This window comes from Barbatula barbatula (genome assembly GCF_947034865.1).
Source record: "Barbatula barbatula genome assembly, chromosome: 1".
Lineage (NCBI taxonomy): Eukaryota > Metazoa > Chordata > Actinopteri > Cypriniformes > Nemacheilidae > Barbatula > Barbatula barbatula.
This window is the reverse complement of record NC_136766.1, coordinates 36389773-36414219: the sequence shown is the minus strand read 5'-3', so window position 1 is coordinate 36414219 and position 24447 is coordinate 36389773. Positions and strand designations below refer to the sequence as shown.

At 40.5% G+C, this 24447-nt stretch overlaps 2 protein-coding genes across 2 annotated transcripts; both read left to right on the top strand.

Moving 5' to 3' along the window:
• The first annotated feature begins 2158 nt into the window (after window positions 1–2158).
• Window positions 2159–5267, top strand: cldnd1a (claudin domain containing 1a). Its single transcript, XM_079466929.1, has 4 exons — window positions 2159–2901; window positions 3460–3567; window positions 4023–4160; window positions 4278–5267. Exons 1-4 carry the CDS (start codon window positions 2607–2609, stop codon window positions 4496–4498), a joined length of 762 nt encoding a protein of 253 aa, XP_079323055.1. The 5' UTR covers window positions 2159–2606; the 3' UTR covers window positions 4499–5267.
• A 1056-nt stretch (window positions 5268–6323) lies between these two features.
• Window positions 6324–13015, top strand: dctn6 (dynactin subunit 6). The gene is made up of 7 exons (XM_079457986.1): window positions 6324–6520; window positions 7025–7089; window positions 8523–8628; window positions 8703–8791; window positions 8881–8928; window positions 10643–10785; window positions 10860–13015. Exons 1-7 carry the CDS (start codon window positions 6483–6485, stop codon window positions 10956–10958), a joined length of 588 nt encoding a protein of 195 aa, XP_079314112.1. The 5' UTR covers window positions 6324–6482; the 3' UTR covers window positions 10959–13015.
• Window positions 13016–24447: the final 11432 nt, after the last annotated feature.

Genomic DNA, 24447 nt, shown 5'->3' with positions numbered 1-24447 from the left:
ACTCTCTCTCATCAGACCTGTGGAAACATCTTCACTATCTCTCATCAGACCTGTGGAAACATCTTCACTCTCTCATCAGACATGTAGAAACATCTTCACTATCTCTCATCAGACATGTAGAAACATCTTCACTCTCTCATCAGACCTGTAGAAACATCTTCACTCTCTCTCATCAGACCTGTGGAAACATCTTCACTCTCTCATCAGACCTGTGGAAACATCTTCACTATCTCTCATCAGACCTGTAGAAACATCTTCACTCTCTCTCATCAGACCTGTAGAAACATCTTCACTCTCTCATCAGACATGTAGAAACATCTTCACTATCTCTCATCAGACCTGTAGAAACATCTTCACTCTCTCATCAGACCTGTAGAAACATCTTCACTCTCTCTCATCAGACCTGTGGAAACATCTTCACTCTCTCATCAGACCTGTGGAAACATCTTCACTATCTCTCATCAGACCTGTAGAAACATCTTCACTCTCTCTCATCAGACCTGTAGAAACATCTTCACTCTCTCATCAGACCTGTGGAAACATCTTCACTATCTCTCATCAGACCTGTAAAAACATCTTCACTATCTCTCATCAGACCTGTGGAACATCTTCACTCTCTCATCAGACCTGTAGAAACATCTTCACTCTCTCTCATCAGACCTGTGGAAACATCTTCTCTCTCTCTCATCAGACCTGTGGAAACATCTTCACTATCTCATCAGACCTGTAGAAACATCTTCTCTCTCTCTCATCAGACCTGTGGAAACATCTTCACTCTCTCATCAGACCTGTAGAAACATCTTCACTCTCTCTCATCAGACCTGTGGAAACATCTTCACTCTATCATCAGACCTGTAGAAACATCTTCTCTCTCTCTCATCAGACCTGTGGAACATCTTCACTCTCTCATCAGACCTGTAGAAACATCTTCACTCTCTCTCATCAGACCTGTGGAAACATCTTCTCTCTCTCTCATCAGACCTGTGGAAACATCTTCACTATCTCATCAGACCTGTAGAAACATCTTCTCTCTCTCTCATCAGACCTGTGGAAACATCTTCACTCTCTCATCAGACCTGTAGAAACATCTTCACTCTCTCTCATCAGACCTGTGGAAACATCTTCACTCTATCATCAGACCTGTAGAAACATCTTCTCTCTCTCTCATCAGACCTGTAGAAACATCTTCTCTCTCTCTCATCAGACCTGTAGAAACATCTTCACTCTCTCTCATCAGACCTGTGGAAACATCTTCACTCTCTCATCAGACCTGTAGAAACATCTTCACTCTCTCTCATCAGACCTGTGGAAACATCTTCACTCTCTCATCAGACCTGTAGAAACATCTTCACTCTCTCTCATCAGACCTGTGGAAACATCTTCACTCTCTCATCAGACATGTAGAAACATCTTCACTATCTCTCATCAGACCTGTAGAAACATCTTCAGAGACTGAAAGCACAAAAAACTGATTGAAATCAAACTTTGTTACTTACAGGGTTACATTTGTTAGATAGTAAAGTTCAGGTCAATGTAGTGAGTGAAGTAAAGGAATATAACATTATTACTGGAAAACAAATAATAGATCCTGATTTTTATAATGCTCCTGCAACCACAATTCAGAAAAAATGTCAACGCGATTTTTAAACATTCAGGCAATGGTTAGAGTCACAGCTAGACAATTACATTTAAACACACTCTGCCACCTTAGTGCATATTTCCAAAAATATAAAACAATAATTTACGATATAAATAAACAGCTTAACATTGTACCCAGAAGAAAAAGCTACATTACATCCATTTATTTTCCTCAGCTCTAAATTACTGCGCCCTTTTATTGTTAGGAACACATGTGAGTTACTTTATGAGGATCTGCAGGAGTTGAAGCAATTACAGTTAAGCTGTCAAAAATGAACTTTTCACTGGGAGAGCCACAAAGAAGCATTAAACATTCAAAAAGCCAGAAACTAATATAAACATGTAAAAATTAAATAATTGTATCCACTATAACACCAACATCGCATCAAAGTGTCATTTTGAGTTAATCACACACGACATGAGCCAATTGCAGCCACCAACAAGAACAAACACACAAACCAATCAAATGGAAGAAGAGCTGATGCAGGACAGTTTAAACCCCTGTCTAAACCCCGCCTTCTGCTTTCATAACCAATCATTATCAGAGGCAACATTTTAGGCCAATGGGCTTTCAAAATCTCTTTATTGACGGATAAACAGATACAATCGGTTCATATTAGCTGAATGTACATTTCGTTTGTTAGTTTATCTTGTGTAGTCGATTTTTAGATTCAGCTGCGTCGATACACAAGTAGAAAACTGCATTACCCATAAGCACCTGCTACAGCGCTGCAATTGGATTTCTGCACAAACTGCGTCCAAACAATCCTTTAGTATTTATCATAAATTCACCATATTCCCGCTCTACCTCGGATTAGCACATAAACTAACAGACGGAGACTTTTGTTGATTATTCTCATGCTGACAGATGGCGTGAAGCAGATTGGCGAAAATTAGGGCACGAAATAACCACAAAACAAACGCGTCCAAACCAACGCTTGCTGGATTACAGCATTGAACACTGAGGCATGATGGTGGATAACCGACACGCCACAGCTCTGGTCATCGCCGGTGTTTTAAGCGTCCTGGCGTCCGTGTATCTCTCAGTTTCGGTGGGTTCGCCGCACTGGTACCGTTACACGAGCCCTCCGGTGCGCGCGGAGTCCAACGCCACGGAGCTGCGCGCGCTGCAGGACGAGTTTCTGGACGGAGATTTTGATGAGAAAACCGCGAGCGACGCGATGTTCCGCATGAACGGCACGATCGGACTATGGTGGAGATGCGTTCAGACGCCCACCGATGCGCACTGGTACAAAGAAGCAGGTAGAGATGTTGGTATTTCAATGCCATTAGACACCATGTTAATGATGGCTGTTGTCTGGCTGCGAATCAGGAAACTTGCATTGCTGCTGTCTCTGTGACTAAAACACAGACATATATTCTCACAAATAGCAAAGGGAGAGTTTGTTAATGCTTTTTACTGCCATTAAAAAACAGTGTTACTGTAGTAAAACCATGGTTTTGCAAATAGTTATCAATACACCAAAAAACACTGTTACACGTTTACCACAAAAATAAAAATGGAAACATGGAGACAGTAGAACAGGGTGTAAAGAGATGTGGAAACCAATTTGTTTGTTTACTTTGTTAGAAAAACATCATAGTTTATGCATCACTGTGCATTGCACTCTCCAATTGTTTCATTGGCAGTGTAGATGTATGCATCCCTACCTTCGTATTAACATGTTAGTCCTCTGTTCGTTTCGATATTTAAGTTTTAACATAACATAAAACCTGTTTGACATCTGATGTGGAATTTTATTTGACCTCTGTTTGATTTTGACAGGTAAAATATTAACTTGGATTTATTTGTGCTTTCAGATCCAAAGATGCTTCTGAAGTGTGTGACTTTTACTCCCTCACAGCAATTCACACCAAAATACAAAGAACCAGGAAATCACAACAGTGGAGAAGACACAATTCGAACCTGTAAGTATAGGCGGGCCAGATCACGTGGGCGGGTAGACCTACCCGTTGGGCTAACCGCTAATTATTCAACTGTCATTTGTGGGTCTGGAAATAATAAGCGCGGGCAGAACGCGGATCCAGTAGTGGTCAAGACTCACTTCAGCTGAGGCGTTCAAGCTCTGTCTGAAGAGCTGGTTTCTAATTGCAGCATTGATCATTGTAGCCAATCACGTGCAACCGATGGACAGCTATAGTGAAGACTCGATACTCTTATCTGAAACACCGTACGGATCGTGCTCTACGGTTCTGATTTCGTGTGACCCGCAGATTATCTGTAAATGTATTCATCAGATAGTTTAATCGTATCGATCGATTGGTGTATTGAACAGGACTCTGACGTGGGCACACACACAATATGATTGGACACACAGTTCTGCTGCTATAGATGAACACAGTGTTTTAACTCTGTCCTGCAGATCTGTGGCGATGTCAGTTTCTCCTTCCGCTGGTGTCTCTGGGTTTAGTGGTTCTGAGCGGTTTGCTGGGTTTTTGTGCATGTTTGTGTGGCAGTCTCACTCCAGTGCTCTTCATCGGGTTGTTGCATCTGCTTGCAGGTAACAAATGTATTGTCAGAATATACAGTTTATTCATTCCGGTTTGTGTTACTGATTTTTATTTTGTTCTTCTGTAACTTTTGCACAGGATTAAATGTTTTATATCTTTATTTTAAGGCTTGTGTTCTCTGGCTACCGTGTGCTGTTTCTTGGCTGGAATGGATCTGCTGCACCGTGTGTCTGTGTTTCCAGATCATGTAGATGCTACACTGGGCTGGTCGCTTTATCTGGCGCTCATCGCATCTCCTCTTCAAATGATGGCTGCAGTGCTGCTGGTGTGGGCTGCTCGCAGCCACGGTCAGACCTACTATCGCATGACTGCTTACAGAGTTGCTTAAAACTTTAGATCTGTGGATGAGCTTGCAGAAGATTGAATAAGATGGATTGGAAATTTGATCCTTAAGCACTTTTATCTCAATCTAGTTCATTTTTATTACACTGCTGTGAAGATTCTTGAACTGGTCAAATCATTCTGCTCCGATGTTAACAATTGCTTTTATCCAAAACGACTTGCATGTAGGGGAAAACAATTCAAGCAATTGTATTGCTCAAGTAAATAAAGTTGTGAGTTTTTTACTAACATTCGATCCTGGAGTCAGTTGTACGGTGATCTCTAAACACATGCATGTTGTTTTGGCCTTCTGATCAAACCCATGAATGAAAAAATGAACTGATTCACAGATTCTTCAGCAATATTTTCTTACCCAGTTTAGCATAATGTTCATGTTTAGACAAACTGTGTTGAGTTAGCACAATGAAATCCTAATTCTGACAATCATTCTTAATTCTGATTGTATGCTGTATGTTTCTCTGGTTGTGCTGTTTTTTTATTACTATTCATTTTAATTTGTCATTTATATTTCATTATTAATTTTATACAGTGCAAACGTTGCTTAACATTGATTTATTTTACACTGTATTAATGCATTTACGCACACAGTAACACATTTGCTTTTGTTGCACAGTAATCTGTTTTGTGAAAAGCACAATTTAAATAAATAGAAATAGTGAATTGTACTGTGACATTCTGTCTGTTGTCAAGCATACATCAACCACTATTCTGTTGACGTTTACTGCACTTTTCAGACGGCATCTTGCTGACAATTCTGAAGTTTCAGTCAAATACATGCAACTGATCACAAAACTAACTCTACACCCCAAAACATGTCCAACCGAACCCCAGCCAGACTTAACCAAATGAGAAAAATAAAAATATCTCAAACACTGGACAGAAGCAACAGCTGACCAAAGCAAACTGGAATGCAATCTGTCTGTCATTAAACAGAGAATATAAAGTGACCATGTACAGACCACAACCTCACTGTAGTGACGAAAAACAAGAGACTGTCTCCACATCGCATAAAAAACCAAGTGGAGACAGAGCTGCACTTTTTATCTTCATGCACAAACACACACATTACATTTACATTTGGCAGATGCTTTTATCCAAAGTGACTTGCATTGCATTATCCTTTACATTTATACATAGGTATCTGCAATCCTCTTGGATCCAACACACAACCTTGTGTTGTTAACGCCATGCTCTTAACACTGAGCTACAGGAAAGCATTAGAGAGACATCTTTCCCCAATTAACAAATTTACACAAAGGCTTTAACCAGATTGAACAAAAGCACAAGCTTTTGTATATACTAGGAGATTAGCTCAAACCTGGATGCAAGATATGTCAAGTCCTGCCATGACAACAGAACCACAACTGGGAAACAAACACTGTGTGCTGCTACTTATGGATATCTATAGGTGTAACATTTCAGATTCCTTTCGAACACTAAATTTCATTGACACTTTCTGTGTTTTGGATCACCATTAAAATCATAAATAGGTTGGATCTTGCGAGACAATTCTTCTGCAGATCTGGGAGCACAAAAACAAGACACAGAGGCATTAAGCTATTGATCTCATTCATTTCAAGGAAGACACGTCTTTATAAAGTGCACAATAAGACACATGTTAAAACCAAATAAGGTATTGAAAAGGTTTAGCTTAGAATAAATCCCCTTCCTCCACATTTAGCCAGCTGTGAGCAGTAAAACCACACATAGGCTACACTTATTCATTCATTACTTGGGCTTTATAAATCTAACAATAGGCACCGCAGCAATCGAGAAAATGAGTAAAACCCTATACAGAAACCGTGTTTCCGGCCCGGCGACGCTGTGAATATGGCGCCAGATTGAAGTGACTTTCTTCGCAGGGACTTTGGCCAGCGAGACCGTCAGACATCATTAATCGCTCATTGCGCTTCTCAGTCAGAGAGGATCAGACATCAACAATTGCACATGACAACATCGAACGCGTGAACATGGCGGATCAGATCGCAAAACAAAGCGTCCAAAAAAGGTACAGATGTTTAAACGTTAAAGTTGCTCATTTATCTGTTACAAGTTTAAAGCACAACATATGTCGTTGTTAGTAGTTGACACATCCATCTCGAGTAATGATTCATCTAGTTGAATATCAGACACACCCACGAAACGCGTTTGGTTTTAATATTTATATTTGTAAACATGAAATGCACTTACACGTTATTACACAGATAATACCCGCAGGGATTTATTGTTTTATTTCAAATTTTGTTGAAAATATGAATAGCTTTGGTAAAGGAATAAATAAACTGTTAAACAAATGACTAAAATCAAATTCTGCATGTAGGTGTGTTTAGTTTCAGCAGATATACAATCTCAGTGTGAATATCTTTAGTTATTTATAAGTGTCCAGAGACATTGTGAGGCCACTGAATGTCACATTTTCAGAGCATTAAATGCAGTTTTACTGTGTAGCCTCACACTCTCTTCTTTGGGCATCTACAGGGTTTGTTAATATGAGTTTTTTGTTCTTTTTCAGTGTGAAGATCGCTGCGGGTGCTGTGGTCTGTGTGGAGAGTGAGATCAGAGGAGATGTTACAATCGGTAGCCCTGAACTTCACTTACTTTAAGTCTGTAAATGATGATGTCATGAAAGATGACATCATTATATAACATCGTAATCTGTTTGAACTAATGTGATACACTCTTGCATGCTGATTGTTCTTTAAGGAAATTCCTATATATTTGCAACCCTAGATTATTATGCGCAGGTCCACATCTGGCCTACAGTACATACTTAATACCATTATGTAGCAAAACATATAATCTTGAATGATTTTTGATCGATATGTTATGGCATGTTACAAGACAGTATGGTTTAAGGATGGGTGTCGAAACCTGGTATTAAACGGCAAAAATATGAAAGACCGGAGCATCAATAAGCTCCGGCCTCATTGGTTCTGCTTTCGGTCCTCAGGGGAAAATAAATCGTATATGTTATTGCTACATTAACGTTATCTTGCACATTTTATCTCAACGAAAGTTTCTAATTTTCAATAACACCAAGAATTTAGTCTTTGGCACATAAATATTCGTTATTCCCAGCAGAGCGTGCGAGGCAGCACGTCACATGTGCTGTGTCACATCTTTTGCACAGTTTGTGTCTACACAGCGCACACACACGATCAGCCACACAGAAGAAAGATGCTCTTAATTCGTGACGATAGCAGAGAGAACTAAATGTTCAAAAGTGTGGTTATACTTCACCAATGTTTATGCTGACAGTGACAATGCTCGTTGCCACAAGTGCAACAAAACCTTTGCTTGTAAGGGTGGAAACACAAGTAATCCGTCTAAGGACATGTCAAAAGTGCCTCCTTTACAGACAGAGAAATGCACAGTTTTTGACTATTTAGCCCAATCTAGTTCATATCTTGATGCCCCATTTACGTCAGGTATGAATGCTAGCAGACTTTTTATGTATATTTGTTCAGAAAATAGTGTGAAGGTTACCTATTCGTCATTTATGTTGACAATGTGACCTCTTCATTTAACCCATCCAATAGTAGTGAACACACAAACAGGGGTATGATGCCTTGCTCAAGGGCACTCATTCGCTACCTTCTGATCACGAGTCTGACTTTCCAACCATTTTGCCCAGACTGCCCCGGAATAGGACAAAGAGACAATAAGTGAAGTCTAGCCAAGTAAGGTGTTGCTCTGCATTTAACCCATCCAAGTGGACACACACAGCAGTGAGTAACACATACAGCCAGGGGCAGTGAGCTCAGTTGGGGGATCGGTGCCTTGCTCAAGAGACTCACCTCAGCCGTGGTATTGAAGGTGGTGGAGAGTGCTGATCATTCACTCCCCCCACCTACAATCCCTGCTGGTACTGAGGCTGAGTGCAAATGTGAAAAGAGTAATTTCATTGCGTGTCATGGCAAACAACAGCCTTCGGCTGTGATTATGTTCAGAGTTTAGCACACTATGACCGGTTACTCGACAAAACAACCCCAAATTCATATCTGCTTTAGGACCAAGAACTGTTGTTCACCCGAAAGCTCGGATAATTGCGGAAGCTGGACCCATCGTGATAGGAGAGGGAAACCTTATCGAAGAGCAAGCACTGATTATTAACAGGTAAGCCATCTCTTTCTAGTCGAGTCTATCGTGTCTTATGTGTACGACAAATAATCAAATGCTTGTATGTGCAGCTATCCTGAGAACATTCTGCCTGACAGTGACTGTGTGGAACCCAAAGTCATGACCGTCGGCGTCAATAACGTCTTTGAAGTTGGCTGTGGTACATTTTTATTTGATCAAACTGTTAGAATGACTTGAAGCTTATATTTGTGTCATATTCAACTTGAAGCTATCTTGCATATTTTTCAGTATCTCAGGCTTTGAAAATTGGGGATAACAATGTTATCGAATCTAAAGGTGAGTAACAACTTTGTACTTAATTTAAATCTTTTGGTGAACAATCACTTTAAATGAGAAATTAAATTGAAAATTTGTCAAGTGAACAACTCCTTTAAAGTGATTGTTTACCCTTCTTCCGCAGAACAAAAAAGAAGATATTTTGAAGAAAGTTGGTAAACGAACAGCACTGGACCCCATTCACTGGCATTGGTTTTGTGTCCATACAACAGAAGTGAATGGGGTCCAGTGCTGATTGTTTACCAACTTTCTTCAAAATATCTTCTATTCTGTTCTGCGGAAGAAAGAAAGTCATAAATGATTTAAATGACAAGAGAGTGAGAAAACGAATTGTTATTTTTGGGTGAACTATCATTTTAAGAGATTTGGTGACATTTGTTTTCCCAGTTTAAAATGCATAAAAGGTGGTAAACTACTAGAAGGTACACAGAAAGCTGGCACAGTTTATTTATAAAATGAGAGTATAATCCCAGATCTAAATTCATTTGTGAATATATTTTTTCTTTGGGAATTCATCATTTGATTTGTATTTGCTAAATGCCACTTTAACTGGCGGTAAACTATCTTTCTTGTAGCTCAGTGGTATGATCAGGCGCTAGCAACGTCAAGGTCATGGGTTCCATCCCAGGGGATTGCACATACTCCGATACAATCTATGGTATCATGCAATGTAGGTCACTTTGGATAAAAGCGTCTGCCAAATGTGTAAATGTAAACTAAAAAGGGTTGTGCACTTTGAGGAAGCAGACAAATTAGAGCTGCAAAAGTAAAAAGGCGCATATTTGGGGTCCCACAAATGCTTAAAAAGGCCCCGTATGTTTGGTGTTATGTCATGATTACATAACAGTACACAAAATCCTTATTCTTTCAATTTACAATGCAGGATTCATCAAATGATTTCTCAAATAGTCTTAGGCAATACTTTTTTTTCACAAAAGGTAGACTACGTTATTTGGCAATATAGATAACCAAAGTGATTGCAATTATTAATCATTATTAATATTGATTAAAATAACATTGACATATGCTTTAAAATGTTTTAACACTTTCTGTGAGGCAAAAAGCGCACCTGTAAAAGGATAGAGACCAATCCTCTTCCTCATTACCTTCAAAGAAACAGTTAAAACTAAATAAATACAGCATGTTATATTCTGCACATGAGGGAAACATGATCGCATTTCTAAAGAGATTTGTACGTAATTGTATTTAAAATAATGTAATGCAAACTTGCAATTGCTATTCTTGTGGTACAGTCAGCTGCTGTTCAGGTGACACACGCTAGAGGCCAAACACGTACGTCTAGCCTAGCGCATGCTTACATATAAAAACGATAGAAAAATTGCGCCACGACCACGGAATGGAAAAACTTGTGCTCTGTAAATGAAGAGTTCACTGCTTGTGTCATGTGAAGTAAGAAGTAGATAAACTTACGTTGTTACTTACACAGACAAAATCAGATTGTGATCAAAAGCCTCGCAGGCAATTAGTAGGGTGGGGACACACCGGGGGTACAATCATCTTTCAGAAGGGGGCAAGTGCCCCCATGGCCATACCCTAGATACGCCGCTGTGTATAGTTGGTCATAAGTTACTGACATTGGAGTGGACATTGATGGTGAATTATTCTTGTGATGCACTGGATGTTGTGACTGGAATAACAAATTGATTTGCCCACAGAAACAGTGTTCATGTGATAAGTGTTGTTGTGTTTTCAGCTGAAGTGGGCAGGAACGTGATGCTGACTAGCGGCTGTATCGTGGGTGCGTGCTGTCAGGTGAACACATGTGAAGTGATTCCAGAGAACACTGTGATCTACGGCTCAGAGTGTCTGAGACGCGTGCAGACTGAAAGGCCGCAGGTAATGCGTGTTTCTCCTAAATATAAACTGTGTGAATCAGACATTCTTTTAACTGTTACTTTCTTCATTTAAAGCCTCAGACGCTGCAGCTGGATTTCCTAATGAAGATTTTACCCAATTATCATCATCTTAAGAAAACCGTGAAAGGAAATTCCACTCCTGCCAGAAGTTGAGAGCAAATAAGACAAATACACATATAATATGTAAATGTAATGATTGGGTTTATAGCTTATTTTCTTAGCATATGTTTGTATCTTTTTTTTATTTGTGTTTGTTTCTTTGATTTGTTCTTTCCGTTTGGCTCGTAACTAATTAATGACTGAAATCATTTGATCAAGCTCTCTTATCTGCAGCATGTTTTTGTATCTTATGTTAAATCTTCCAGCTATAAGTTTCTCCCACGATAAAATAAAAACGTAAACAACTTAAATATTCCAGTACCTTATGAGCTAAGTTTATGCATTCCTCAAGAGCAGTTCCATTAAATGAATTCCTAGTGAGCTGCCACAGGCGAGTGTGACAAGGGTTTGTAGTGTTTGGTGGAAATATTCAATAGAGCACTAATAATATTGAAATACATTAGTCAAATGAATCCATGTGATTTAAAATGCTCTTTATCCTGTAAAGAAAGGGTGCTCTAAGTTTGAAGACTTCTTAGCCTCTATTTGTTGTTCTCTTTTACATCTGCTGAAATTATGTTTGCTTGTGTTGTGTCAGACCGTTTTGGGTTATTGCCTGTTCTGACTGCCACATAGTAGCATGTCGAGTTACTGCCATTGGTCTCCTAGCCACAGTTTAGGCATGACCTGTTGATAGTTACTCCAGTGGGTTAGCACTTTCTCTGTCAGCTCTCTTATGTGCCCAGTAGTTCCCGTTGGTGTCCTGGACCTCCCAGCAGTTGACACCCAGGCACCTCTCTCGCAGTGGGTCTATTTCTCTCTGTACGAGTCATCGACGGGTCGGGTCATCTCCCGGCTATTTGTTCACCCACGTGGGTCCAGTTCTCTCCCAGCAGACTTTCTTGCTGCAGATGGTGCCTTGGACTGAGTTTTTGTTTGAAAACAAAACCGAGAATAAAATGTCCTTTTTAAGGACAAACATTCCTCACTTAGCACAGTTGTCTTGATCAGCATCTTATGACTAAATTATGTCTGTGTCTAAGCAATGTTTGAAATGTGATTTCTCATTATTAGGGTAATGAAGCTTTCTTAATCCCCTCCAGAGAGGTAAAAATACACTGACAAATTAATCACTCATAAGCTTAACATCTGTATATTTTTCTAAATAAGACTAACTATATATTTAAAAACTTAATGTTTATCACATGTTTAGTCTGTTCCCACCACAGGAGGGAGCCGTCTCGCAAATATTGAACTAGTTTTATATTGGGGAGGTGGAGTCAAATCATTCTACTAGGAAACATCTGTAAAGTCATTGGCTGATTTGCACGTGATTCAAATATTTGGGAAAACTGCAGAAGCAACTGAATTTATGCACTGCCCTAACCTCCCTGTCGCCATGTGCGTATTGCTTGCTTCCTGATATATTACATGCACGAACATGTAAATTGGAGATCATGTACAGGCAACCAGTTGTTATTGGATGAATAAACCCAGACGATGTGATAATGACTGATGCAAGAGGGTCTTGTATCACACTGAAGGGGTTTATTTTCTGATGAAAACTGGCTACCATGTGCATTATCCTGCTTATTACAAGGCTACTCACCTCAAAAGTGATTTAACATAAAATATTGATTTGAAGTATTTTATTAACTCATTTGTAACAAATGCAAACCTTCCATGAGAAAAAACCCTCGAGGTTTGATTTATGAATTGCGTTTTACCTTAAGCAAATGTGTCCCTCCCACCACATAGAAGGCAACTTAATACCTTTTCAAGCACCTCCATACTTGAGGGAAAACTCTTTTTGAATATAAAATTACATATTTACAGCTGGTCTTTAAACATGATCTTTATAAATACATATTCACAAAGCGGTCTTTGACGTGAAAGAGCTCAAGGTCTAACCCTAAGCAGATATAAACTTTTGCTTGTCCAAGTGCTGCAGGTTTTTGGAAATCTAACCCATTCCTGCAATGAAATTAATTAGACAGAGATCTGAAACTGTTCAGAGCTGCACACTCTCACAAATACGTACTTTGCAGAGGCATTCACAGAATTAAATTATAACTTTCCCTTAACACATTTGGTTGACTGTGCACAATTCCAAAAATGAAATAAGACTCACTGAACGAAAGTGTGAACCTACACTGATATAATCAGTAAAAAAACATTTGATACCCTTTACAAATGCTGAGATCCTCCTGTGCTTAGAGCGTTGGGCTTGTGAGCAGAAGTTTGCCGGTTGGAATCTCAGTGCCAGCAGGACATGACTGAAGTGCCCTTGAGCAAGACACCTTACCCCTGATTGCTCTGCAGTAATGTGACACTATAAAAAGCTACTTGTACCAAAAAAGTGTCACTTGGCTAAACTTGTCTCTCCAGTATTTCAAACTCAACTACAAACAGGCAGGCAGGCAGGCAGGCAGGCAGGCAGGCAGGCAGGCAGGCAGGCAGGCAGGCAGGCAGGCAGGCAGGCAGGCAGGCAGGCAGGCAGGCAGGCAGGCAGGCAGGCAGGCAGGCAGGCAGGCAGGCAGGCAGGCAGGCAGGCAGGCAGGCAGGCAGGCAGGCAGGCAGGCAGGCAGGCAGGCAGGCAGGCAGGCAGGCAGGCAGGCAGGCAGGCAGGCAGGCAGGCAGGCAGGCAGGCAGGCAGGCAGGCAGGCAGGCAGGCAGGCAGGCAGGCAGGCAGGCAGGCAGGCAGGCAGGCAGGCAGGCAGGCAGGCAGGCAGGCAGGCAGGCAGGCAGGCAGGCAGGCAGGCAGGCAGGCAGGCAGGCAGGCAGGCAGGCAGGCAGGCAGGCAGGCAGGCAGGCAGGCAGGCAGGCAGGCAGGCAGGCAGGCAGGCAGGCAGGCAGGCAGGCAGGCAGGCAGGCAGGCAGGCAGGCAGGCAGGCAGGCAGGCAGGCAGGCAGGCAGGCAGGCAGGCAGGCAGGCAGGCAGGCAGGCAGGCAGGCAGGCAGGCAGGCAGGCAGGCAGGCAGGCAGGCAGGCAGGCAGGCAGGCAGGCAGGCAGGCAGGCAGGCAGGCTAGGGAACAATCTGAACAGGGCTGTTACTCGAAAAACAGACCGTATGGTAGTACAGACGAGCACAGGACAGCAGACACAAGGGTACTAAATAGGGGAAACTAACAAGGATAATTAACAAGGGACAGGTGTCGGGAATGAAACACTGATGGAAGGTCAAGGATAGTTGTGGCCTAATGGTTAGAAAACGGACTTAAAACTCAAGTATTCCAAGGCTTTATTAGGTGATTCCCAATGAGATCACCTATGGCATACGTTTCACAATCACATATTTAAATTCTTATTCAAACTATAAATCTATTTTTTTAACTACAAATATTGGTTTTGATGTATTTTATTATGTTATTTAAAGAGCTGTTAGTAGAAAATACACCTCTGGCTGGGTCCACAACGCGTTTTCACTGTACTTATTACAAAGAGGGAAGCGCAGCAGCACACAAATATGCCAAATATATATACTACGTATTTGGAAATCCACGAATAATGGATTACAATGTAAAAGATTATTATTGTGTACATAAAGATTAAAATCCGGCTTATCCTGTAGAGATCTGCTCCCACGCTTTAACCTCTCGCAAAAGCAGATGCGTTTCCTCGCTGGAGAAGCGTCCAGTCTTTGCTCTTGTAAATAGTGAATCCGTCATGACGCGAGCGCAACTTCCTCTTTAAGGGAATGGAAGATTACACTCTGATTGGTTTACTGCACGCTACACCCATCACTCATTAAGAGCATCAGGACAACCCGTTTAGATCACGTGCCCGGGAGCGCACCGACCGTTTTCACGCCGTTAAACTAGCAAACGTGGATTCGGACACGCCTCAGAACACCTGCGTCGTGCACTTCCTGAAAATAGGGCCCTTAGACTTAAGAAATATAGTCAGGATAAAAAACCTTAACATTTACATTTACTCATTTGGCAGACGCTTTTATCCAGTGGCACATTACTGCAGAGCAATCAGGGGTAAGGTGTCTTGCTCAAGGGCACTTCAGTCATGACCCGCTGGCACTGAGATTCCAACAGGCAACCTTCTGATCACAAGCCCAACGCTCTAACCACTAGGTCACAACCGACCCCATAAGACCAAATATGTAATGTGTAAACACGATATAAGGGTTAAAAACGCTGGCTTTTCCACATACCGTGCATGTTTGTATCTCCTCTTTGCCCCGCCTCTCTGAAACGTGCTGATTATTTAAAAAAACTTGAGTTAGTCCTTAACAAAGTCTTTTAAAATGAAAATATACTTACTGGCTTCGAATCTGCAGAGAGACTGTCAAACTGCCATTCTGTCCTTGTGAAGTTGTAATGGTTTTTAACAAAAGCTTTCGTGCACAACCAGTCTTGATCTCTCTCATCCGTGAAATGCGCTGCACACACTTGAATATTCGGATTGTACTGTTCTGGAACAGTATTGTAAATAAAATCTAACCATTCGTTTTTAATGTCTCGTCTTCTGGAAGAGCAAACAAAGAGGCTTTCTCTTAGCAACGAAACACACAGCGTCTACGAGACATGGCTGCGGCAGCGACGATTTAATAAGATTTACAAGTACGCCCACCTTGTGATTACATTTGGGCGGTCTTAGTCAAGTCATACCACAAACTAACGTAAATTTGTGGGGGTGTGGCTACACGAGGCGTTTCAGGCAGGTCTGGGTGATAAAATGCATCTTTTGTTTTCCGATACTTACATTTTTGCAATTTGTATGCGTCTAATACATGCATGTGCAACTTATAACACACCAAAGACACAGAAAAACATGTTCTTCTGGTTTGAAGAGTTCTTCATTTTAACGAGAAAAAACATTTCTTCCAAATACAGCCATGGGTGTCCATCCTCGTTTCAATCGTCAGTTACCTCGGCAGTAGGAGGTGCTGTTGCGTTCTCTGCTTCTCTTATCAAGTTTATGTCATTATTGTGGAGTGAAACTGTGCCAAACGATCGCTTGCTACTAGCATCCGACATATCCTGGGTTATGTTGACATTCGAGCGTGCCTGTCTGCAATTGCGCTTTAAGATTTAAACAATTCTGTTGACAATTCAAACGTGAGACTTTCTTACTTAGTATTTGTGTCTTGTTTTCCAGTACAAATGTCAAAAACACTTGAGTATAGGGGGCCATTCTCATTATTAACTAGTTGTTATTAACATGCCTATTATTGGCATATCTTCTGTTTATTAGTACCTATAAAGCACATATTCTGCATGACCATCATGGTCATGCTGACCATTCATCCCTAACCTTCCCAATACCTAACCCTAACTACCTTACGAACTATTAATAAGCAATAAATGAAGAGTTTATTGGTGAAAAAGTCGTAGTTAATGGTTTGTTAATAGTGAGAATTGCCCCCATATTGAAGTGGGACCAAAGATTCTTGAATCAAGATGCAGTTTCTTGATGAGCAAAATGACCTGTTTTGTTTTTTAGAAAAATAATATATGATATTTCAGTGAATTTGTGCTTAAAACATGCAAAACATGTGCCAATGGGGTAAGAAAAATGATCTTGAATTAAGATTGACCTTTTTCTTAATTACTAAATTCAAGTTTATGTTTCTTACCCCATTGGCACATGTTTTTCCTTGTTTTAAGCACAAATTCACTGAAATTTCATATTTCTGTCTAAAAACAGGACTTTTTTTCTTAAGTAATTTTGTTCATAAGAAAGTGCATCTTGATCCAAAATTTTTAGCAATTTGTACTGAAAAACAAGACAAAAATTATTTTTGCAATGTGATCTTGTAGGTGTTCAGAGCGCTGACACAGTTTTAATATGATTTCATTTCACAGCGATCATTTAGTCATTTAGCAGACGCTTTTATCCAAAGCGACTTACAGATGAGGAAACATTGGAAGCAATTATAACAACATAGGCAACAAAGTGCATAAGTGCATCAAAACTAGTCCATTAAAGCCCAGCACAGTATACAAAGCTAAGAATAGTGAGGTTAGTAATTTTTTAATTTTTTTTAAGAAGGAAAGGGAAAAGAATTAAGATAAATCAATTAGCGATGTGTTGACGGAAGAGATGCGTTTTTAGGCGTTTTTTAAAGATGGCAACCGAGTGCTGATCTTGTAGCAGCTGGTAGATCATTCCACAAATGTGGAACAGATCCAGAGAAGGTACGGGAGAGTGACTTTTTTCCTTTTTGTGATGGTACCACTAGTCGTTGTTTCTTTGCAGACTGCAGTGATCTGGCAGGAACATAGGTCTGCATTATGCAGCGAGTGAAGATACGATGGTGCAGACCCGGTGGTGGTCTTGTAGGCCAGGAGCATAGCTTTAAACTTTATGCGGGCGGCAACAGGGAGCCAGTGTAACCTGATGAAGAGCGGAGTTACATGAGCTCTCTTCGGTTCATTGAAGACCATTCTTGCTGCCGCATTCTGGATCATCTGGAGAGGTTTGATTGTGCAAGCAGGAAGTCCAGCCAGAAGCGCAATGCAATAATCCAGTTTGGACAAGATCATAGAAATTGTACTATGTATGCTAAAGGTATGGACTCCAGCTTGTGTGATATGTCTCATAAAATATGTCTGCATTAGATCAGTAAAAAATAGATTATTGAGGTCAGAGTTGCACACTTTTTGTTTTCAGTTTAAGATTAGATCTGTACAGTATATGAGGGCATGGATCCGCAGTCGTGGTGTGAACATAAGGTTCCAGTCACACAATAAAAAACTGCGTTATCTACAATGGCTTGAAATGTAAAGAGATGTGTTGAGAGAAGATGATGAGATACTACAGGCATGTAAGATGCTCCTTCTGCCAACAAGATCACCAGCGATAAGACACCATGCCAAGAACAAACTCTGAATTCTGCTATTAGATAGTTAGCAAAGAGACACACTTGTTTAATCTAATAAGACGTTACCTGAAGGAAACGTTTATGTGTTCTGTTTGTCTTTCTCTGAAATCACATTTAAGATACAAAACCGGATGTAACGTTTACAATAAAACATAAACATAGTATAAATATTTGGCCTTGTGTGGCACCCATTTTAGGACTTTGAGTTTGTGGTGTTTGGCGTTTCAGCTTTTAGATGTGTTCTTAGTGATGAGTCACAACCAAAACCAGTGTTGGATGGAACCACAGTAATGTTATTCGGAGGTGGTGCGCAACATGCTTATATTACATTTGATAAAGGTATCAATTCATCTTTTATAATTTTTTATTCTTATTTTTGAGATTGACTTTACAGAAGCTGAAACACAAAACACCCTAACCTGAGTCACTCTACATTTGGGGAAATAAGTGAAGTAATAGTTCAAAATCCCTTCAAATAAAGCAGCTGCAGCAACTTCATACGCAGCTCTCAATCTGTTTGTCATTGTGTTGGGTTAATGCTTAAGTTCTTCTTCTTGAGACAGATGATTTAAACAGATGAACACATAATAAGATATTTGGAAGAATTTAGCAAAACACTCTTTTACTCTTCCTACCTACTTCAGGAACTGAAAATGACTAATATTCTTCCACATATCTTTCTGTGATTATCGGCACATTTGTACAGGTATGAAATGACATGAGTAAAATGATGACAGGATCTCATTTTGGGGTGAACTATCACTTTAACGGTGTGTTCAGGCCTAAACCAACATCTTCATCTGAGCTTTGTCTCCTGAGTTTTCTATGATCGTTCACTTGTTTCAGTTATCAAAGCAGTTTTCATGTCTTTGTTTACATCATTTTGTTATTCTTTAAATGTCAGGCTGTGATGAGAATACTGACACAGGCCTTTTACAGAACAATATTTAGGCACTGATGTTGCAGTGACCTTACCTGAAATAAAACTGCATTATGTGACTCGGGGGCCATGCGTGCCATTTCTCCCGGACACGTCAAGGCCCGGATTTCAGGTGCGTCCCCTGGAGGTCGCATTTGTCCACCGCATAAGTCATCGAGTTTAATTATTTCAGAAAAGCAACCGTTATATTTGAAGGTAAGAATAAATTGTATAATGTTTTTTTACTTGACAAATGCAATCTCCGGAGGAACGCACCCTAACTCCTAGCCAGGACGTGTCTGGGAGAAACACACTAATATAACAAACCCCTGAAACAGGATTATTTTACAGTCTCTGAAATGTACACAGTATCTTCAGTGAATGTCTCTCTTATCACAGAGCAGGTGTATGAAGACTGTCACTTCTCTCACTAGATAAAGGGCTCCTGCAGAGACACGGGCCAGTCCTGCGGTGATGGTCTGAATGCACAGCATGCAAAAAAAACCATCTTTACTTGTCAGTCTTTCCTCCTTGAAACACATTTAGTCCCTCACTGACCTTGGCATGACCTGAGTCATAGTCTCATAGAAATGTTAAAACACGCTGGTGTGACTGAGAATTCAGAACTTTACAGACCTGTGCGTGTGTTTAAAACTGTATGCATATACATAGCTAACGTTAGTACAGTATAAAAGTCATATGTGCGTTTGTCTTCATGACAATGAATAACTTCTCATCTGTTAATGGCCGTCTGTGTCATTCTGATCTGATGTCAGAAAGTCTGCTCCCCACGTGCTGTCCATCAAGACTCTATGTAAAGGCGCGTTTTCTTCAGTTGCAGTATGACCACAGTGACGTGCAAACCTGGCAAACATTTCACGGAAGCTGCGGGAATTAAGCTGTTTACATTACCTGAAGGATAAGCAGGTTTCACATGAGCGCACTGATACGAGCCTCCTCTCAGACAGTTTGACTCCTGCCGCTGTCTCACAGTCCACCGACTGTAACCACATCATCAACATAAGAACATGTATCTACTTTGACGTGACATGGCCAGACCTGCAATGATTCAGGATCAAAGATATCGCCGTCTGATAAAAGTCACCTGCGCTGAGGTGCAGAGCAGCGAACACAAAGTGTGTTTCTTGTGAGTGAAAGAGACGTGCAACAACATGCAGCCGAGTGAGTTTGAATTGAGGGAGTTAAGAGGAATGTCTGGGAGTTAAGAGATCATTTGCTCCGTGCTGTGGGTTCAAGTTTATACTTTGATGTTGGTGATGAGAATCATCTCTGTAGTCGTGTCTCTTAGTGTAGTTGCATATGGAAATAAACAATAACAACACCATTTTCTATCTTGATGTTCGATCTGTGTTGCATCTGATGTCAATGCTGATCATGTGTGTATATCAGACACATGATTGTTTCCCAGTGAGAGATTTAGATTAAAAGTCTGTTAGTATCTGATCGTTTTTGTGATTTCTCTTTATCTTTTAGCTCATTTTAATTCCTTCACACTTTATGTGTCAAGAACAGTTACATGATGCATATTCAAAGGTTTTGTACAATCATGAAATGCAAAAGCTTATCAAATCTGATAAACAAGGAAATTATAAAGAGCTCTTGTTCATTTCTATTTCATGTTTACATTACGCAGACACAAAGAAACCCATTTGTTTGACGTAATATGTCAATGTTATAATGTACATCTTATGAAAGTTTGTTAACACAAACGTATATTAGAGTATGTTTACAAAATAAAAAAGGGAAATATTTTACCTTTGAGTTTTTCAAAAGGTGATGCCACGACAGCGTTATCAGAACGATCAGCATTTCGACGGATCCGGGAAACTGACTAAAAATTATCTATTATGCATGCCAGGCCAGTGGATGGCACATTTGCGCTATAAAGAAACCTCCGTGCTTGTGCACATCCACTGTTTTAATCTAAAAGCGACATTGTGTCGGCGTGTATGTGTGTTTATAGTAGTGTGTCAGTAAATCGACTTTTTGCTGGAGAAATAATAATAAGTTGATCACACAGCACAAACCTGCAGCATGGACACCGCTATTATAATTTTGGGAATACTCGCGCATGCCTACAGACTGAACGCATAATACGCATGATGACAATGTTTATGGAAAAGTTTGTGTTTTCAGTCCCCCAAAACGCCTTTTATGTGTAAATGAAAGGCCAAAACGCATAAAAAGTCTTCCTGTTTGGGTTTAAAATGATCTTGTGTAAAAATGTCTAAATGTCATTGATAAATAAAAGCGTATCTTTATATTTCCAAAAACCCACAGCACTGGGACAAGCAAAAGTGTGTATATCTGTTCAGACCTTGCGTACACACACTCTACGATAAAATCTGTGCATACACATGCTTTATAATTGAGGCCCCTGATCTCTTGTAAACAGAGATGGCAAAAGTACACACATCCCTTACTTAAGTAGAAGTACAGATACTCATGTTTAAAAATACTCCGGTAAAAGTTGAAGTACTGACTTAATTTTTTACTCAAGTAAAAGTAAAAAAGTATGAGCTCTAAAATATACTTAAGTAAAAAGTAGCCATTACTACTACCTGCTTTAGCCTGTATCCATGAACAACTGCTATAGAGAACACAGGCAGACAAAAGTGAGTTACATTGTTAATTATACTGAAATAAACAATGAACAACATCTAACTAACACGCTAGCAAAATATGAATTCATGATAACATTACAGACTTAGCAAACATAGAAAATAGACTATAATTAAGGAAAACATTGACTTTGCTTATGACAAGAATTTTTAACACCGACAATTTCAAACATCTCCCGAATATATAGCCATGGGTGATTAGGAATGACTCACCAAAAAAACCGATAAACCAACAGGCTTCTTGTTTAAAAACAGCGCGCATGACAAAAAATAATACAGATTAAAGTAACAAGTCTGGTTTGAAAATGTAAGAAGTAGAAAGTACAGATATTTGGTTAAAAGTGTAAGAAGTGAAAGTAAAAAGTTGTCGGAAAAATAAGTAGTGAAGTAAAGTACAGATACCAAAAAAATCTACTTAAGTACAGTAACGAAGTATTTGTACTTCGTTACTTACCATCTCTGCTTGTAAATCATGTCAGTTTATGGTGTAAAATGGAAAACGTAATGAAACTTAATGGCAAGTTCTTCTCAATATCTCATTCAGGGTTTTGTATTGGATTGTCATAAAGGCGCTATGAAATCTGTCCAATGCATACTGATAAGATTTACATCATATGAGGTCATTCTTGCTTGAGTAAATGTTGGAGGCAGGAAAGGACATTAAATAGAAGCGTCTTTGTCACTGATGCCAGACTGAAATACAGATGCAGAAATTCTTATTACGTCACACATGAATGCTATAGAGAGAGAGAGAGAGAGAGAGAGAGAGAGAGAGAGAGAGAGAGAGACACAGAGAGAGAGAGACACAGAGAGAGAGAGAGAGAGAGAGAGAGAGAGAGAGAGAGAGACACAGAGAGAGAGAGACACAGAGAGAGAGAGAGAGAGAGAGAGAGAGAGAGAGAGAGAGAGAGACAGAGACAGAGACAGAGAGAGAGACAGAGAGACAGACAGACAGAGAGAGACAGACAGAGAGAGACAGACAGAGGAGAGACAGACAGAGAGAGACAGACAGAGAGACAGAGAGACAGAGAGACAGAGAGACAGAGAGAGAGAGAGAGAGAGAGAGAGAGAGAGAGACACAGAGAGAGAGAGAGAGAGAGAGAGACACAGAGAGAGAGAGACACAGAGAGAGAGAGACACAGAGAGAGAGAGACACAGAGAGAGAGAGAGAGAGAGAGAGAGAGAGAGACACAGAGAGAGAGAGACACAGAGAGAGAGAGACACAGAGAGAGAGAGAGAGAGAGAGAGAGAGAGAGAGAGAGAGAGAGAGAGAGAGAGAGAGCAGAGACAGAGACAGGCAGAGACAGAGACAGACAGACAGACAGACAGACAGACAGACAGACAGACAGACAGACAGACAGAGAGAGACAGACAGAGAGAGACAGACAGACAGAGACAGAGAGACAGAGAGAGAGAGAGAGACAGAGAGAGAGAGAGAGAGAGAGAGAGAGAGACACACAGAGAGAGAGAGAGAGAGAGAGAGAGACACAGAGAGAGAGAGAGAGAGAGAGAGACACAGAGAGAGAGAGAGAGAGAGAGACACAGAGAGAGAGAGAGAGAGAGAGAGAGAGAGAGAGAGAGACACAGAGAGAGAGAGAGAGAGAGAGAGAGACATCAACAGATGAGAACATCATCCCTGCTGCCTACACCCATCACCCAGCACACGCAGCAGACCCCGGGCAGCCTCAGCTATGCCCAGACAGTGAGCAGAAACCCACACCAACATCCGCACAAGCTCCGACAGCCGAGCTGAAAGACATCCACCAGATGCTGAACCTGATCTGTTCACACCTACTGTCTTTAGACAAAACCCGCTAATTTAAATAACACCTTATGGATAACAAAGCATTTACTAAATCATGTTGGAATATTCAAGGCCTGAGGTCATCTGCTTTTGGTCTAAAAAGCAAAAACATAGACTTTACCTCAGAAACCAAAAACTCAGACATTATCATCCTACAGGAGACATGGAGCAGAGGAGACAGACCCACGGGTCGCCCTACAAACTACAGAGAATTCATCCTCCCGTCCACCAAACTACCGGGAGTCACACAAGGCAGAGACTCAGGCGGAATGCTGATCTGGCATAAGTCCGATCTCGCCCACTTAATAAAAACTATTAAAACGGGTCTGTTCTATACATGGTTGGAAATAAACAAGGCCCTTACTTCTACAGAGAAAAATATCTTCCTGTGCGCAACCTACATCCCGCCTGCGGAGTCACCGTACTTCATCGAAGACAGCTTCACAACCCTAGAAGGAGAAATCAACTACTTCCAGTCACAGGGCAATGTTCTGATCTGCGGTGACCTGAATGCCAGGACCGGTGAAGAATCAGACACACTTCACTCCCAGGGAGACAAACACATTCCAGGAGCAGACGTCTTTCCTCCACCTATGCAAACAAAAAGACTCAACTATGACAAAACTACAAACAAAAACGGATTACAACTTCTCCATCTGTGTCGTACACTGGGTCTGTACATAGTCAATGGCAGACTGCGAGGAGACTCATATGGTAGGTATACTTATAGTTCCAAGATGGGTAACAGTTCAGTAGACTACTTCATCACCGATCTAAATCCAAATTCTCTCAGAGCGTTTACAGTTAGCACACTAACCCCCTTATCAGACCACAGTAAAATTACTCTTTACCTAAACAGATCTAAACCTAACACTGAGGCACCAAATCAAACTAAACTCCATAGCCTTAAACACGCATACAGATGGAAACAAAATAGTGAAGATATATACCAAAGCGTAATATGTGAACCAAAAATTCAAAACCTACTTAATAAATTCCTAGATACGCCATTTCCACACAATAACGAAGGCGTAAACTTAGCAGTAGACAGAATTAACAAAATATTTACAATATCTGCAACACTAGCCAACCTAAAATCAACAAATACGAAAACAAAAAAGAGACCTGCCAATGAGAAATGGTTCGACAATGAGTGTAAAAACCTTAGAAAAGAAGTACGAATTCTGTCAAATCAGAAACACAGAGATGCGGATAATGTAAACACACGCCAACTCTACCATGAAAAACTTAAAGAATATAAAGACACCCTAAGGACAAAAAAGAAACAAGATTTACAAAATCAGCTAAAAGCAATTGAACAATCTCTAGAAACGAACCGC

What these genes read in the sequence shown, in the direction of transcription:
- cldnd1a (XM_079466929.1), top strand. Translation starts at nt 2,607, where the DNA reads ATGATGGTGGATAACCGACACGCCACAGCTCTGGTCATCGCCGGTGTT. An exon ending in GCACTGGTACAAAGAAGCAG is followed by an intron (nt 2,902 to 3,459) that starts GTAGAGATGTTG and finishes TTGTGCTTTCAG; the next exon opens with ATCCAAAGATGCTTCTGAAG. An exon ending in GTTGTTGCATCTGCTTGCAG is followed by an intron (nt 4,161 to 4,277) that starts GTAACAAATGTA and finishes CTTTATTTTAAG; the next exon opens with GCTTGTGTTCTCTGGCTACC.
- dctn6 (XM_079457986.1), top strand. Translation starts at nt 6,483, where the DNA reads ATGGCGGATCAGATCGCAAAACAAAGCGTCCAAAAAAG. An exon ending in AAACAAAGCGTCCAAAAAAG is followed by an intron (nt 6,521 to 7,024) that starts GTACAGATGTTT and finishes GTTCTTTTTCAG; the next exon opens with TGTGAAGATCGCTGCGGGTG. An exon ending in CGTCTTTGAAGTTGGCTGTG is followed by an intron (nt 8,792 to 8,880) that starts GTACATTTTTAT and finishes CATATTTTTCAG; the next exon opens with TATCTCAGGCTTTGAAAATT.